Source organism: Pezoporus wallicus, unplaced genomic scaffold, assembly GCF_028554395.1.
Source record: "Pezoporus wallicus isolate ANWC-B61680 ecotype Strahan unplaced genomic scaffold, APGP_CSIRO_Pwel_v1 scaffold_3294, whole genome shotgun sequence".
Classification (NCBI taxonomy): Eukaryota; Metazoa; Chordata; class Aves; order Psittaciformes; family Psittacidae; genus Pezoporus; species Pezoporus wallicus.
Window position 1 is genome coordinate 15,625,156 of NW_026635478.1, and position 14,926 is coordinate 15,640,081.

General features: G+C 42.1%; 2 protein-coding genes across 2 annotated transcripts in view; both read right to left on the reverse strand.

Moving 5' to 3' along the window:
- The window catches only part of LOC130610356 (histone H2B 1/2/3/4/6), a 98,860-nt gene that overhangs the window by 37,787 nt on the left and 46,147 nt on the right, over positions 1-14,926 (reverse strand). The gene's annotated exons all lie outside the window — the stretch shown is intronic.
- LOC130610263 (histone H1.11L-like) lies at positions 4,283-5,052 on the reverse strand. The gene has a single exon (XM_057429971.1). The coding sequence runs from the start codon at positions 5,050-5,052 to the stop codon at positions 4,366-4,368; it is 687 nt and encodes a 228-aa protein (XP_057285954.1). The 3' UTR covers positions 4,283-4,365.

A 14,926-nucleotide genomic window follows, 5' to 3' on the forward strand; every position in this document is an offset into this window, starting at 1 on the left:
ACAAACTGATAAAGGAATACATGTGCAGAAATGACTTGGTTTTGTGGTATTTTAACATGTGACTTATGCCACTGAAAAAATTTGTTACCCTATAATAGAAAGATGTTTATCAGTAAAAAGTCATATACAATTTTTGAGGGTGATTTACCATTCTGAGGTCCCATTCAATAAACAGGGATGTGTATGATACAGTTTTGCCTATGCTACTGTAACTGGGTTTTGCCTTTTGGGGTTCAGCTGTAAAGAAATAAATTTAGTATGAATATTATGTTTCCTATAGCAGCAAACCAGCTCTTTGACCATACCCATCCAAAATGTACATGTGTGTTAGTGGAGAAGCTGCTGCTTGAACATTCACACACTGTTTATGGGATTGCACACATACCACCCAAGACTCCTGGGACTGGAGCCCCTTTGCAATGGTTGACTCCAATAAGAAGAGGGGTGCTCCTTTTGACTCCTTGCTCACACGCATGCTTGCTCTAGGGTGTGTTTCCTCCTCCTTCATGCTCAGCCCCAGGTCTCCCAAAGCAGTCTCAGTCATCTGATTCCAGGAGAAAATAATTTAACAATTATGTGGTACAGCGAAAGGAACAGTTTGAGCTTGGTGCCTCTGGAGAGGGACCCTGAACAGAAAAGTCCTTTGGTAATTATGATTTATGCACACACTCCTCATGCTTTTTTAGCCCAATGATGATTTTTTTTTGTCTGGGGTCTTCTAACACCTTATTGGATTCTTTCCCTGCCTTCACAGGGGCAGGCCATTAACTGTTCTTATTTTTATGAGTGGCAGCTTCTGCTGACAGTAGTAGCCTCCTTATCTTCTGGTTTGTGCTTCTTGGACCCTAGCCTGTTGGCAGTGCATGGGACACTAAAAAAGTCCCAGACCTAAGATAAACATTACTTGGCAACAACTAAAACATCACTATGTTAAAAACATTCTTCTCCCACTAAAGAGAAAACACAGCCTTGTACCAGCTTCTAGGAAAATTACTGAGAAAACTAACTTTATTCCAGCAAAAAGCATATTGAGGTGAAAGTCCACAGCTTACAGCGTAAGGCTTCAGCAAATTAATCTGCTGATGCTAAGCAAGTAAAGCTAAACAAACAGCAAAATAAACCATACAATATTATAAATCTAAGTGTCTCAAAATATCTAAAATTTACTTATTTAAGCTAAATAACTAGTATCTCTCAACAATCCTCCCTTTGCTTTTATTAAGTATTTCTGCTAATATGCTGAACAAACTTTGAAATCTTTCAAATTGTGAGATCATTCTTAGTACATACATGGGTAACTATTGGTAAGAGGCACAAAATGACTGGACTTGACACCCATTCTTTTTAATTTTATACTTAGCCGTGATGTATGGTTTGCTAGAGTAGACAGCTTCAGAAGGAGTGAAATATCCCCCTTCATTCTTTGTTGTTTTTCAGGAATCTGTTATTGAGCAACTGGTTTGGCTATCCACAACTTTTTTGATGTGAAATCAATTGTACCCAGTTTTCTTTTCCTAATCCTTGAACAGCAAAACAGGAACACAGCAAGACAGTATATGGCACCTCCCATTTGAGTTCCAATTTTGATTTTCAGGAAAACACTTTAATTAAGACTTTGTCTCCTGACTGCATATCATGCACTTATATTTCAGGTAGTATGGGCTGGCACCATTTGGTTTATCTCTTTTTATCTTGAAGCACTTTCTGCATATATAAATTGTGTTGGGTCAACCATTCATCTCCATCCAAAGGCTGGTCTGACCCTGATATAGCAAAGTGCTTCCCAAAGAGAAGCTCTGCTGTTCTTGGTCCTACAGGTTGTCATGGAGCATTTTGAACATCCTGTAGAACTAAATTTAGTAATTGTGGCCATTTTAACTTAGTGTGTCAACATACATTCGCTATCTTTTCTTTTATTGTTCTGTTCATTCTTTCCACTTGTTCTGAAGACTGTGGATGATATGATGTATGTAACTTACTTTCTATTCTTAGTAATATGTATAGTTGGTTGATTGAATTTGCTGTAAAATGAGCACCTATATCCATCTGAACTGATTTTGGAACCCTATATCTAGGTATACTTTCTTTCAATCAAGTTTTTACTATTCCTCCTATGTCAGCTTTTCTTGTTGGGAAGGCTTCCACCCGGTCTGACAGTTGATCTACTATTACGAGCACATGATTGTACGCGTTAGCAGAGGGCATATCTGTGCAGTGTACTTGCAGTTGCTGAAGAGAAGAGTCGGCACATGGTTGCCCCCCTAACTAAACTTGGCCTGGTACTCAAAAACTCTTGACAAGTCAGGCAGTCACTGGTGATTCTTTTTGCAGCAGCATAATTTTCTGATGCTTCCCATGCTTTCTGTACCTGATTAACTATTGCCTCTCCTCCCCCACGAGTCATTTCATGGAACCATCAAGCCACAGTAATTATATATCTCTTTTGTAGTATTAGTTTCACTCCAATTGTCCATACTCCATCATCATCTTAGTTTGCTTCACATTTCTTCCACTTTCCCTCTGCTGAATAGTCTTTTTCATACACTGTTTTGGGGTCCATTAAATTTGGCCATTCACTTTTGTCTATTGCTGGAATTGCAACCATGCACTGTCTTAGAGCTGCTGTCCAAGGTCACTGCCTTTGCTGATTCCTGTAGTGTCCCTAAGTATGGGCTGGACAGTTCACGACAGCTAATTCTGACTTAACTATTTAGAACTTATTTATTTAAGTTAAATAGCTAATATATCCCGATATCCTACTAGTTCTAGTAGGCTGGAAAATCACAGCTGACCCACTCTGCTCAGGTCAGTACACTTAGTTTGGTAAGAATTAGTGGGTGTGACCCCCAGCACCCTCTGCTTGTGGTAACTATGTGAATCTAGTAGGCACACTTCCATAACAAACAAGGCATGGGTATGCGAGCTCAAAAATAAGGGCTGTCAGGGTGAAGGGATATGGTCTGATAATTTAAAAAAAAAATAAATAAAACCCAGTGGGACGTGTATGCTGGTCTGTATCTTATACAGAGGAAGAGGATATGAACCCAAACAAAGATTTAAGTCAGAGTCATCCTAAGATGCAATGCAGAGGAAGAGTAGAAACAGCGTTTCAGGAACAGTGTTTGAAAATAGAGCCTCTGCTTTGTATTTCCCTTTTAAGTCAGGGGTTTAGGGCATGGACAGTCTCTGTGAAAGTAAGAATAATGGTGTAATCCAATCCTACCGTTTCTTCTCCAAGTTGCAGGGACCCTGTTTCCAGGTAATCCCTTCAGATATACGAGTTTAACAGCTAGGGACTGTTTAACTAAAGTTGTAACAACCAACTTTATCGAAACTTGAGAGAGTAATTCCATTAAATGCCCAGTTCTTCTGCTTGTTGGGGAAGTAGTAGTACCAGCACCATGATTAAAGCAAGGAAATAGCTTCTCCCCCCACATTTCTTCCCCGTCTCCACGGAAGGAGAGTTCATTGGGAAAAAGAAGTAGCTGCAGGGTTGGGAGACACGTACAGCAGGCTCCGACCACTGCGGATTCCTATCGCGCCCAGCGCTGCTTCGGACGAGGTCCCAGACCCGGCTGAGGACTGAACCCGGCAGCTCCGAGGCGCAAGGTGTTCAGCACCGGAGTCGAAGACTGGCGGACAGCACCAGGGAATGCTCAGAAGGCGGCTACAAAAAGCCGTGCCTCTCAGCCTCAGATCATCATTCGAATTCTAGGGATAGGACGAGATCGCAAAGCACACAACTGGGCTGAGGGCTTCCGCCCATGGTAAAAACGGGAGGGAGGACGGAGGGCTGCGGGGGACCACGTACCCAGGAAGTTCATAAGCCTCTTCCGCCTACTGAAGAGCAAACAAAAAAAAAAAAAAAGTGTGGCTTCTGTTTAACCCGAGAACTGCAGCGCAGCAGAAAACGCGGAAGATCGCGGCCAATCCCTGAGCAGCGCGGGCTTTTCGAAACCGGCAGAGCTGCGGGGAGGCGGGGGGAAGGGGGCAGGAAGGCTGCGCTTCCGAGCGCGGTTCTTCGTTCTCCGGCTGATCGGATAAACTACGGGGAGTCGCAGCAATCTCCCACCTCAGAAGCCGGGAGAGCGTGAGCGCTGCCTAGTCTTCACGGGGACTTTTTGGGCTCGCAGGGGGTTTTTATGGGTTAAAACGGACTGTACCGCGGGAGGCTCCGCCAGCATCTGTGTAAGTTAGTGCCGTTTTCAGACCGACAAAACAAAAGCAGTGCCAAAAAAAAAACGGAAATTAGTACCAATAGTGACAAAAGAAAGGTGTTTCAGCCCTTTTTAAGAAAGCTTGGGTGGCTCTTAAAAGAGCCGTTGGGTTTATCTGCAAAGCAGATGAGATTTTTTTCAGGATCATTTACTTCTTCTTGGGCGCCGCCCTTTTCGCCTTAGCCGCTTTTGGCTTGGCTGCCTTGGGCTTAGCTGCTTTGGGCTTCACCGCCTTCACCTTGGCTGGACTCTTCGCTGCTGTCGCCGCCTTCTTGGGCTTGGCAGCCTTAGTCACCTTTTTGGAGCTCTTGGCTGCCTTCTTGACTGCAGCAGCGGCCGCCTGCTTCTTAGCTTTCTTGGGGCTCTTCTTCGCTGTCACCGCTTTCTTGGGCTTCTTGGCAGCGCTGGCAGGCTTCTTGACTGCTGATTTTCTCGGTTTGGCTGCCGTCGCTCGCTTCTTGGGGGCTTTTTCTTTCACCTCTCCCGGCTTCTTGCTAAGGCGGAAAGAGCCGGAGGCACCGGTGCCCTTGGTCTGCACCAGAGTACCTTTGTTGACGAGGCTCTTCAGCCCCAGCTTGATGCGGCTGTTGCTCTTCTCTACATCGTAGCCTCCGGCGGCCAGCGCCTTCTTGAGCGCGGCGAGGGAGAGCCCCTTGCGCTCCTTGGAGGCGGACACAGCCTTAGTGATCAGCTCGGTGACGCTGGGGCCCGCGGGCTTCCGGGCTTTGGAGCCGCCCGCCGCCTTCTTCGGCTTCTTGGCAGCCGTAGCCTTGGCCGGGGCCGGAGCGACAGCAGGGGCCGCATCGGGCGCGGCAACAGGGGCGACCTCAGACATGGTTACTTCGGCAAATTCAGGGGGAACAATAGCGATGCCGGCGTCGCCACCCCTTTTTATAGTGACTCCCGCGCGCTGATTGGTGGGGTTTGAACTGCCCTGCCGCCCGCCGCCGAGCCAGTTGTGTTTCTTCCCTGTCAAAAAGGGGCTTTTTCCTCACGAAATTTAGTGCCGAGGCACCCCATTTCTTTCCGGACGGGAAGGGGAGAGTCTGTCCTACGATCTAATACAGTTTCCCTTTGGAAGGAGCAGAAATGAGGGAAAAACGAGCCCTGAAACTCCGAGGCGTGGAGCCGCTGAGACCTCCGGAGGGAGAAACTTTCGGATTATCTTTTAAATTAAAATTATACCATAGACTAAATGGGCACAGCAGAAGTGAAATCTTGTGCTTTAGAAGGTCTTCTCCAGATAAGGGCGAATACCAGAATGGTTTGAAGGGCTGGTCTCAGAGTAAATTGATATTAAAGCTGAGGAAGTAACACAGTTTCACCCCGTGGTCCCGGACATGCAGAACTGCTTTACTCTGCCGAGTCGCATCCCTCCGAATCCCATCACCCCTCTCAAAGCCCTTTCTGTAACCACGGTGCCTTGGTTAATGCCTTTTGGGGACGCGTTTGTGCTTTAGCAGAGTGTCTGAAGCCGGTGTTACTTTACCTCTGCTTCTGTATTTCAGTGGCACAAAACCCAACGTGCCCCTCTGAAGGCTGATGTTCTAGCATCACTCTTTCCATACAACCTTAACAAAGCCTCTTTCGTTTGTTAAATTAGAAGTCATATAGTTGCAATGACGATATATTTGGGTTTAATCTTGAAGTGTATAAAAAGCACTTCTCATTGCATTGTGATTTCTTAAAATTGATCCGGAAATAGAATCTGATATTTGAACAGGCCATGGAGTTAATGCTGACAATTCGATCCTTTGAGTATGATCTGTAATCAGGACACTTCACTATGCAAAACTGATCTCTGTTCCAAAGAATAAATGTTGATGCTGGAAGGATATTATTTTGATAACAGCATCTGGAGATTCACCACTTTACTCCTTTCCAAAGTAAAATACAAAGTTGCACTGTTTCAAGAGGGCTCTTTCTCCAGGTTATTGGCAGCTCCATATTACCACCAATGGATAAGTTCTCACTTTCTTACTTCACTTTCAATGACATATTGATTTCTTTTTAATATGAAACTATTCAGGGTCTGCCTGAAATAATGTTGTGTTTCACAGTCTAGATACCAGGCTATGATCAGGTCCTAAAAATAGGTGAGCAGATCTATTCAGGACTAAAAGAAAATGACATGCTAATGAAATGACAATTTATGGCATAGCATGGAATTCCTGCTATCTAAGACTGTGAAAATATACAAATAGGCTGATTTGAATCTCCATGTGGCTTGCATACTTTTTCCCCCCCCCTTTTTTTTTTTTCTCCTTCCTTTTCTTCTCTGCTTGGAAGTAAAATGTGGGAAGAAATACAGCTTAGTGAGTTCTTCCAGCTAATGCATTTCAGCCTCTAAACTGAAGGTTAACTAACTAATTAACAAATTAACTAACTTTAATGCTCATTTTATCTGATGGTTATTTCCTATAATGGGGACAATTAAGGTCTTAATAGACGTGACCTGACACTTTATCAGAACTGCTGATATTCTGATGAAAATATTTTTTCTAAGTTACTAGTAATGAACCCTCATGGTACGAAAGAACTGAAATTTCAAGTCCTCACAGCAGCAGTGGAGCTAACATTTTGTAACTCTCTCGTATACTTATTGCTATAAATAAGTGGTTTGTATGTTTCAAGCTATTCACATTTAGTGTCAGGTTTCTGTCATTTCTCTGGATTCATACTGTAGGTAGTTAGGGCCTGGCGGCCGGAAGATATCGCGTTGTACGGAAAGATAGAGCCCCCCCCTGTTTAATAGCCAATAGTATGTAGCTTGTGATGTAAGCAGACGGATGTGACGCTGTAAACCCAGAGTATATGACGCTGTGTTGCGAAGTAATAAACGCCATTTGCCGTCCACCACACTGGTGTCTGTGAGCTGATGGCCCGAGTGGCCTGGGGTTGGTCACCGTGCCGTTCCTGAACCAGGTCGCCACGCCTTGCGAAGGCAACATCATACAACAAGGAATATTGTCATACTTACCAGTCTTGGAAAGATTCCTAGTAATATTTGTATTTCTTTATCATTTCATTTCATTTTAGCAGAAATGGACTCTCAGATTCCTGCAAATAGAAAGAGAATATTTTCTGCTTTTATTGTCACAATTGTTTCATGGCTTACTTGGAAAACTGGAAAGTGTTTAGAGATTTTATTCTCTCAAGACCGTCATTGCTTCATGTAAGACATATTTCTGTACATTGAAGATTATCTCTGTCTGCTATGACAGACACTTGTGAGCAAAAATAAGACAGACTGGTAGCAGAAGGCTGTGGGTTCTCATGAGGAGAAAAAAACAACAAAACAACAGAACAAACTTTATAATCTTGTCTGCAGTGTAGGTCAAATCAAAGATCTTCAGAAAATAGAAGTCAGGAATGGCAGACATAAGTGAAGAAACAACTTGCAGATCATTTGCCTCCCTCTGGCTCTTTTACTCAGTTTCACTTTGCTTTTGGATGTTCAAGCATAATATCCTAGAACTATCCATGTATTTTGATGGTAATTCAGTTCATGGTTTTTAATTTCTCAGCCACTGCAGACTAAAATTATTATTTTTTTTCAGTCACTGTACAATATAATCCAAAACAAAGAGCATGTGCTTAACTTGGTGCAGTTCTGTAGGTACAGCAGAAAGGCTTCCCCAGGATTGATAATCCATTATTTCTTCAGGCAGAAGTTCTATTTGGGTATTGCTGCTCCATCCAATTTTCCTTCACTTTTAGAATCAGCAAGTGTCAATAAAACTATTGAAGTATTTTACTAAAATGTTGTTACTTTTCTTCCAGAAAATGCACACTTTTATGAACTACCACAGGCCTATGGACAGATTCTACCCAGAAATTCCATGAGAGATTATTAGGGAAAAAAAAAAAAACAAAAACCCCAAAACAAAACAAAAAAGCAAAAACAAACAAACAAACAAACCAACAACAAAGCAACCAACAAAAATCAAATGACCATGGAAAGAACCATTGACAGGAGAATGTAAGGGGTTCAGGTTCTGCATCAGAACCCCACACCTGCTTTGGATCACTACAAATTTATGCAGACCATTTACTGAAACTGGACATCTCTTGCTCCTATTACAAGGAAGAACAAGGAAAGTAGTAACAAATGATTGTTCCATTTATTTTAATAGCCTCTTTCAAAGCTGATTTCCAGAAGAGGTGTCTTAAAGTTCAGTAAATCATGATTTCCTACGTCTTTCTGCTTAAGAGTCATAGACTCTCACTGTTTTCCTCTGCACCTACTGACATTTGTTTTCCTGAATTACTAGGAAATGTCCTATAATAAATGTTGATGCAGTATTTTCATTAGCACCATGCACAAATGAACAGCAGCCAATTTCTTTACTGTGAATTCTGGCTTCCATAATGGTAAGGCTCTTAGCTTGGTTGTAGGGCAATCTGATTTTATTCTTCTGACAAATATATGGGCATAGGCCATAGGTCATGGTGAGTTATGCACGACAAAACATTCAGAAGAGTCTAATCCACGTTTGAAAGGCATCTTAATTTTTCTTTTTTTTTTTTTTTCCCATGCAGCAGAATGTGCCTCATTGTCAGGAACTGGGACAATTCTTTTTAAATGACAAAAACACTACTCAAATACAAATGAAAACTACTTCTTTATCTTTCAGGTTTTGTCCACTAGCACTCGTGAGAGAACAGAAACCTGGCTTCTCAGCATGCAGAAGCTCCAATGGACTGGAATTTTTCATTTTTCTTTTTCTGCTATGTAGAGCAATAACAGTTTCCAAGACAGCATGGGACCTAAGGCATGCTGCTAGATCTGCCTCACTGGTGCAAGGATGAGATAAAAAGGAAGAATTTACACTCACACAATCATATAGATGAAATAAAAAGCATTGGCAGGGAAAAAAAAAACATTTCCCAGGTCATACATTCCTAAATGTAATTGAAGAATGAGCTGATCTACAGTTCTTCTCTAAAAATCTGATTAGAATTTTGTTTCAAATTGCAAAGTTAGGTGATGAATGGGAACCTTCTTGCCCAACTAGAAGTTATTGCCCTTTGGAAACTCTACATGTGGCACAAGGCGATAAAGTTTTGATGTACTAGTGAGAGAAGTCGAAGATTTTTGTGAAACTCTTAATGCACTTGAATATATATTTGTTAGTTTCCTCCATGTAGCAAACTACACAGAGTTCTCCATCTCCACTGGTTCCAGTTGGCCTAATTTATATTACTGTGTAACAGCCCAGGCACTAAGGAGTACTTTAGAGCAATGTCTAGGTATTTGTACATCTAAAGAAATTTCTCTCTGACTGCTTCAAAGCCTGCTAAATATATGCTGTATTTTTAACTTTGAAAATATTAAATTTGTAACAGCATAACAAGACTTTATTTTTTTTTTTTTTTACTTTCTATTATAGTGACACAAAATGTGTGTTGTCTTTTCTGATAAAATTAAATATGTACTATAATTCTTTAAGCTCCTCTATTCCTTTAATAACACAGTGATTAACCTTTTAACTAAGCATTTACATAACACCAGAAAAATTTAAGTAAAGCCTAACAGCTGCATACTGACAGTGGAAGGAAACAGGGTATCAGAAGAGCTTGCATCGAGGCTTTGGAACTAGAAATTCTTCAGTAAACACGCAAAATTCACAGAAATGCATGATCTACCAGCCTAAATTCTGCCACATTGTTATTTTGTGAAGATTTTAAATTTTGAACATACAAGGAAATTATCAGGTGAATTCATCCTGTACTGAAGTAGAGAAAATGGGGAAAATAATAAAGAGGACTCATAACTGAGTGAAAATGTGATTCAGAAAACCGCCAAATACATGGTTCAATGACTCCATGTATACAAAAGCATTTAGGGATGAGATCAAAGGACAGAGATTGTGCTGCATTTTGAATTGCATTCTGGAAAGAGCCTTATGATCATAACACTGGAAGAACTGAATAATTCACAGGAAACATCCACCGGAATAGCAGTTTTCACCTACAGCTGAGCAAATGTGAAAAGGAAATAATCCTGTTTAGGTATAGGATGTTGTAGAAAGACTTTGTGAAGAAGGCGCCATGTAGACGCTGATGGGCAGTTTGGCTTTCCTAATGAGAGTGGAGGGAGGTAGATTTCAGCATTCATTAAAAGAGGAGAGGCGTGACATCAGGATCTCCAGAGCTACTTTTTGGAAAGAGCATCACTGTAATGTCTACTACATCTTGAATTGCTTCAATTCTTTCTACCTTGTGGGCACCCCAGCCGGCCACACTACATCAGAAACCTGCAAAGATTGCAATCTGAAGACTGCAAGTCACTTCCCTTCAGATACGCAGGTCTGTCCAACTTTTACAGTTATATTTTAAGACTTCTTGGCATAAACAAGAAGACACAGGAACCACAGCCCAGGGTTGGCCCTACACCTGAGAGCTATCAACCTTTCCCATCTCCAGTTTAGGACCTGCTAGTACTTGTTCCTAAGAAAATGAACTATATGTTTGCAGTAATGAGATGTAGCACAGTAGTTGTTCTTAAGCAATTTTGTAATGCGGCATTAGCCTGAGAGCTAGCCGCACCGTGTGGCTAATGGGCTGCTCTACCTCCTGAAGATGAGAGCCACGGTCAGTCATTCTTAGACAGCTGGAGGAAGTACAGCTCTGCACCACAGTCACTCTCTTTCCTTCAAGTGACAATTTCCAGAGAGATTTAGGTGAGGAACTTTATATTATGTACTACACTCCTGCAGACATGTTCCACAGGAAAGAAGCGTAAATACTCTCTGCAACCATGATTACACTCCTATTACAGTGTTACACCCATGCCTTACTTGCCTTCAGTGACTTCATCCTTCATCTGAGTTACAAATGTAATAACTTGCATGATCAAACCAGCCAGCACAGCTTAACAACTTTCAACCCTTAGCTAAGGAATTTTAAAGTGGTACGTACCAAACTACAAACTTCTTGCAGCTCAGCAAACAAGTCTCTGCCTACATAATCCTAATGTTGCTACTGTTGCTGTTGTTAAGGCTCAAAGCTTACTGAGGCCTTTTAAATCCAGTGTATGGCTGAGCATCTGGAGTGGGCAGCACAAATAGGGTAGGGCAGCGAATGACTGTCCCTGTAGACTCAGCTTCCTGGAATGTTGCACACCCCTCCCTGTACTCTTCGTTAAGGGTTGGGGCATCTGTTGTGGCCTCCCTTCATCCTTGCCATGGCATGTCATTTGGATGTTGAAAATCTATAGTCCAAAACCTGCACATGTCCATAGTTAGGAGGTATTGGGAAGGATGCTTTTCCTGGGAAAGCAGAAAAAAAAAACCACCCAGCAAAAATGCAGGGAAACCCTTCCCAGAATGGCTGATGTGGAAAAAATATGTTCTTTGTTGTCTAATGTACGGTAGTTTACCAGATTAACACATTTTTGTTTTTCTCAAACGCAGGCAAATAAAAGGTCCTCACTGTCAGTCAGGTATCAAGGAACAAAATTATTTATGCCTTAAAGTACTTTGGTTTTCTAAAACTAATCTAAGACACTTGGCAAACTCTCTTCTGAACCACCCTGGCATGCTTTGAACACAAGTCATCAACCAGCGATTTAGGACAAACTGTCCATGAAAGGCAAGCAACATTAACAGAAGCTCCATTAGCCATGGCTTCCCAAAGAAAAAAACTGTTTCCTCCTGAATTGCCAGTGTCTCTCTTTCACCTGCATTTAATAGTGAATTCCACCCAGAAAAGGTGCCACCACGCTGTCCTTTCAGAGCATCCTCTGTCAGCACTGAAGCCTGGCTCCTCAGACCTGTGAGCAACTCACACAGAGTGATGCTGAGCAGTTCATTCTTCCTCCCCACAGCACCCAGCACTTCTGTGTTTTCTGCCCTCCACTCTTTCCGATTGGTGTGGCAGTGCTCCCTGTGACTGCCAGTAAAAGTGAGGAAGCAACATGGCCTATGTGTAAGTCCCCTCCCACTCCAGCCAGAACTATTTTTGGTATTTATGGAGGGATAAGTGCTTTTTGGCGCGTAGTGCATACACAGCTGGTCTCCAGTCCACCATCTCCATGGCTGGTGACACCCAGCTGCTGATGTGACAGACTTCCAGGTACATTTGGGTTGGCAGGCACCCCTTTTTGACACACAGACAGGGATAGTGGCACCCAGACAGAGTAGCCTGGACTTCTGCCATCACTGAAAGCCAAAGCACTGTGTCACACACCAGGTTAAGATGCTCTCCTTAAGTGATGCTGCCTTACTGGTTTTGCTGAGAGGTGCTCAAGCAGCTGCTGGCTCCAGATAGGGCTGTTTGTGCCATCTTTCTAGAGCAGGAGTATAACAAGGTAATACTTGTATGCCAGCAATATAGGCTGGCTGTCTTCACACAGAAGGGAGCAAAAAGGTTTTGGAAAGTTGTTCAGTGTGTAAGAGTGCTATGCCATAGCTTACGTTTTTTTACAGCGCATGATTTGTGGCTGGCAGTCCATGAAATGGTGGCAGAGCACTGCTGTCCTGTGCTAGGATGTCATCCAGACTGCCAGGGGCACTGGAAGGGCCAGCTGGTGCCCAGACATGCCCACAATATACAAATGAGGCCAGACACTCGGCACTCCTGCTGTCAGACAGTTAGGAAGTCAGAAATCTGGCTTTACAGGCTCATGTGAGTACGTGTGCACAGTGTGGGCACATTCAAGAAGGATATATTTCACCTAGTTTGCCTGCAACTTGCCATGTATAATCTGGTCCCAGAAAGAAGGCTTCCCTTCCGTAAGTGTATTAATTCTAAATCTTGGTCTTCCTGACACTTTTTGTTTGTTTGTTTGTTTTGGACACTGAAAATACACTTAAGTTTTAGTTGACGCATGCATGAAATGAGTAGAATAACAAGTTTATCTTTGTGTGCTATTTGAGGTTAGTAGTTTATAACATCTAGCATTTAATTGTGTGGTTAACAAGACTAGCACGCAAGGCCAGCAACTAGCATACAAGGCCAGCAGTGAGCAGCTAGCAGCAAGGATCAGCCTATGTCCAGAGGTACAGATATAGAGGTAGTAAGTAAAGAGAAACCAGCTGTGGGTTAAGGTTTATCCAAACTGCAATAGGAGATACCTATAAGAAAGGAAACTTAAGAGCCCAAATTACCCAAAGCTGTTGAGAAAAGGGCCTTCTGATCAATAAGGTAAATATTTGAGCAATTATGATACTAACTGTCCAGATCTAATGCATATTCATTTACACAAACATCTTCCTGGAGTGGTGGTGGGAAGAAAATAAAGAAAAAATCAATCAAAACCTTAGTATATGTAAAGGTGTAATCAGTGCTTGGTTTACTAATTCTTTAGAAGAAAATAGTCCTTTCGATGCTAGAATATATGGGAAGGCTTCTGTGGGTGACTCTTGTCACCAATCACTAGATGGGGGCAGGAATTTTTGTCTCCGTTTGACACAAATGAAAAGGTTCTTACACTTGAAAACTGGTTATAGGTTAGTTTTGTTGTTTGTTTTTTTTGTTGTTGTTGGCTTTTTTTGTTTGTTTGGTTTTGTTTTTGTTTTTGTATTCATTTTACAGGATGTGCTTATTCTCCTAACATGGTGAATTGTCTTAGCTCTGTGGTTCTTGGAGTTTTGTGGGTCTTTTTTTGTAACCTTCTTCTCTGTAAGGTAGACGGGTCACTTCATTATGGTCTCTTCAATGTTGAAGGAGACACAAACTGTATTGGGCTAGTACTGGAGGGATGCAAGCTGTAAGTCTGGGAGAGAACAAAGTACAGAGTGTAGAAGAAGAACTTGTTTCTGCAGTTCAGAATATCAGCATGGCTCCAGAATGGGGGAAAATGAATGAGTGAAAGGAATGGAACAGACTTGAGGCTGTGCTGCATTTTGAATTGCATTCTGGAAAGAGCCTTACGCTCATAACACTGGAAGAACTGAATAATTCACAGGAAACTTCCACCTGAGCCAATACCCCATCTGTGACAGAGGCCAGTAAAAAAAAAAAAAATGAAAAATGTTAAGAGCGATAAGTGATACCAAAATGATCCCTTAGTTCCTAGTGATTTGTAGGCCAAGGACTCACTAAGTCAGAGGGCATGTCTTTGAATTAAGGAGCTTTAAATTTTTTTTTTTTTTTTTTTTTCTGGACAAAATGCATCTAATTTTTCATGCTTTAGGGTATGGCTTTAGCACAACAAATTATGAAAGGTTGAGGAATAGGAACAGTGGGAATGGTAGATGGACAAATGGCTGATGGACATGTATACTACACGGAGTGTATCTCTTTCATAGAGGAGAATGACATTTATATACAGTTAATTTCCTCTGTGCGTGTGTGTGTGTACGTGTACAAAATGGTGCTGGAAAACATGCTTTCTATGGTGTAGATGAAGTAGGACAAAGTGGAAGCCAGCAAAGAGAGTGAACTTTCCTGCAGCTGAAGAGAGGTGAAGAAATTATAGCAGGGAATGACAAGTCATTAAAAAAAAAAAAAAAATAACCAAAAAGAAATCAGGTGCCCTCAGGGCCAGGCAGGGGCATTTCTATATAAAAAAATCTGAGCTGAATAATGCTGGGGAAGAATTACCTCACCATTTTATTTTCAGATCACATCAGTCACACAGACCTTCCCTCCTGGAGTCGCTGTAACTGAGGCAGAAGCAAATGCCAATGTCAGAGAGACAAAGGATTGTCAAAGTTCACAAAAATCTCCCAGAGTCCTTCATCTTGAAGGTCTCTCCTCTG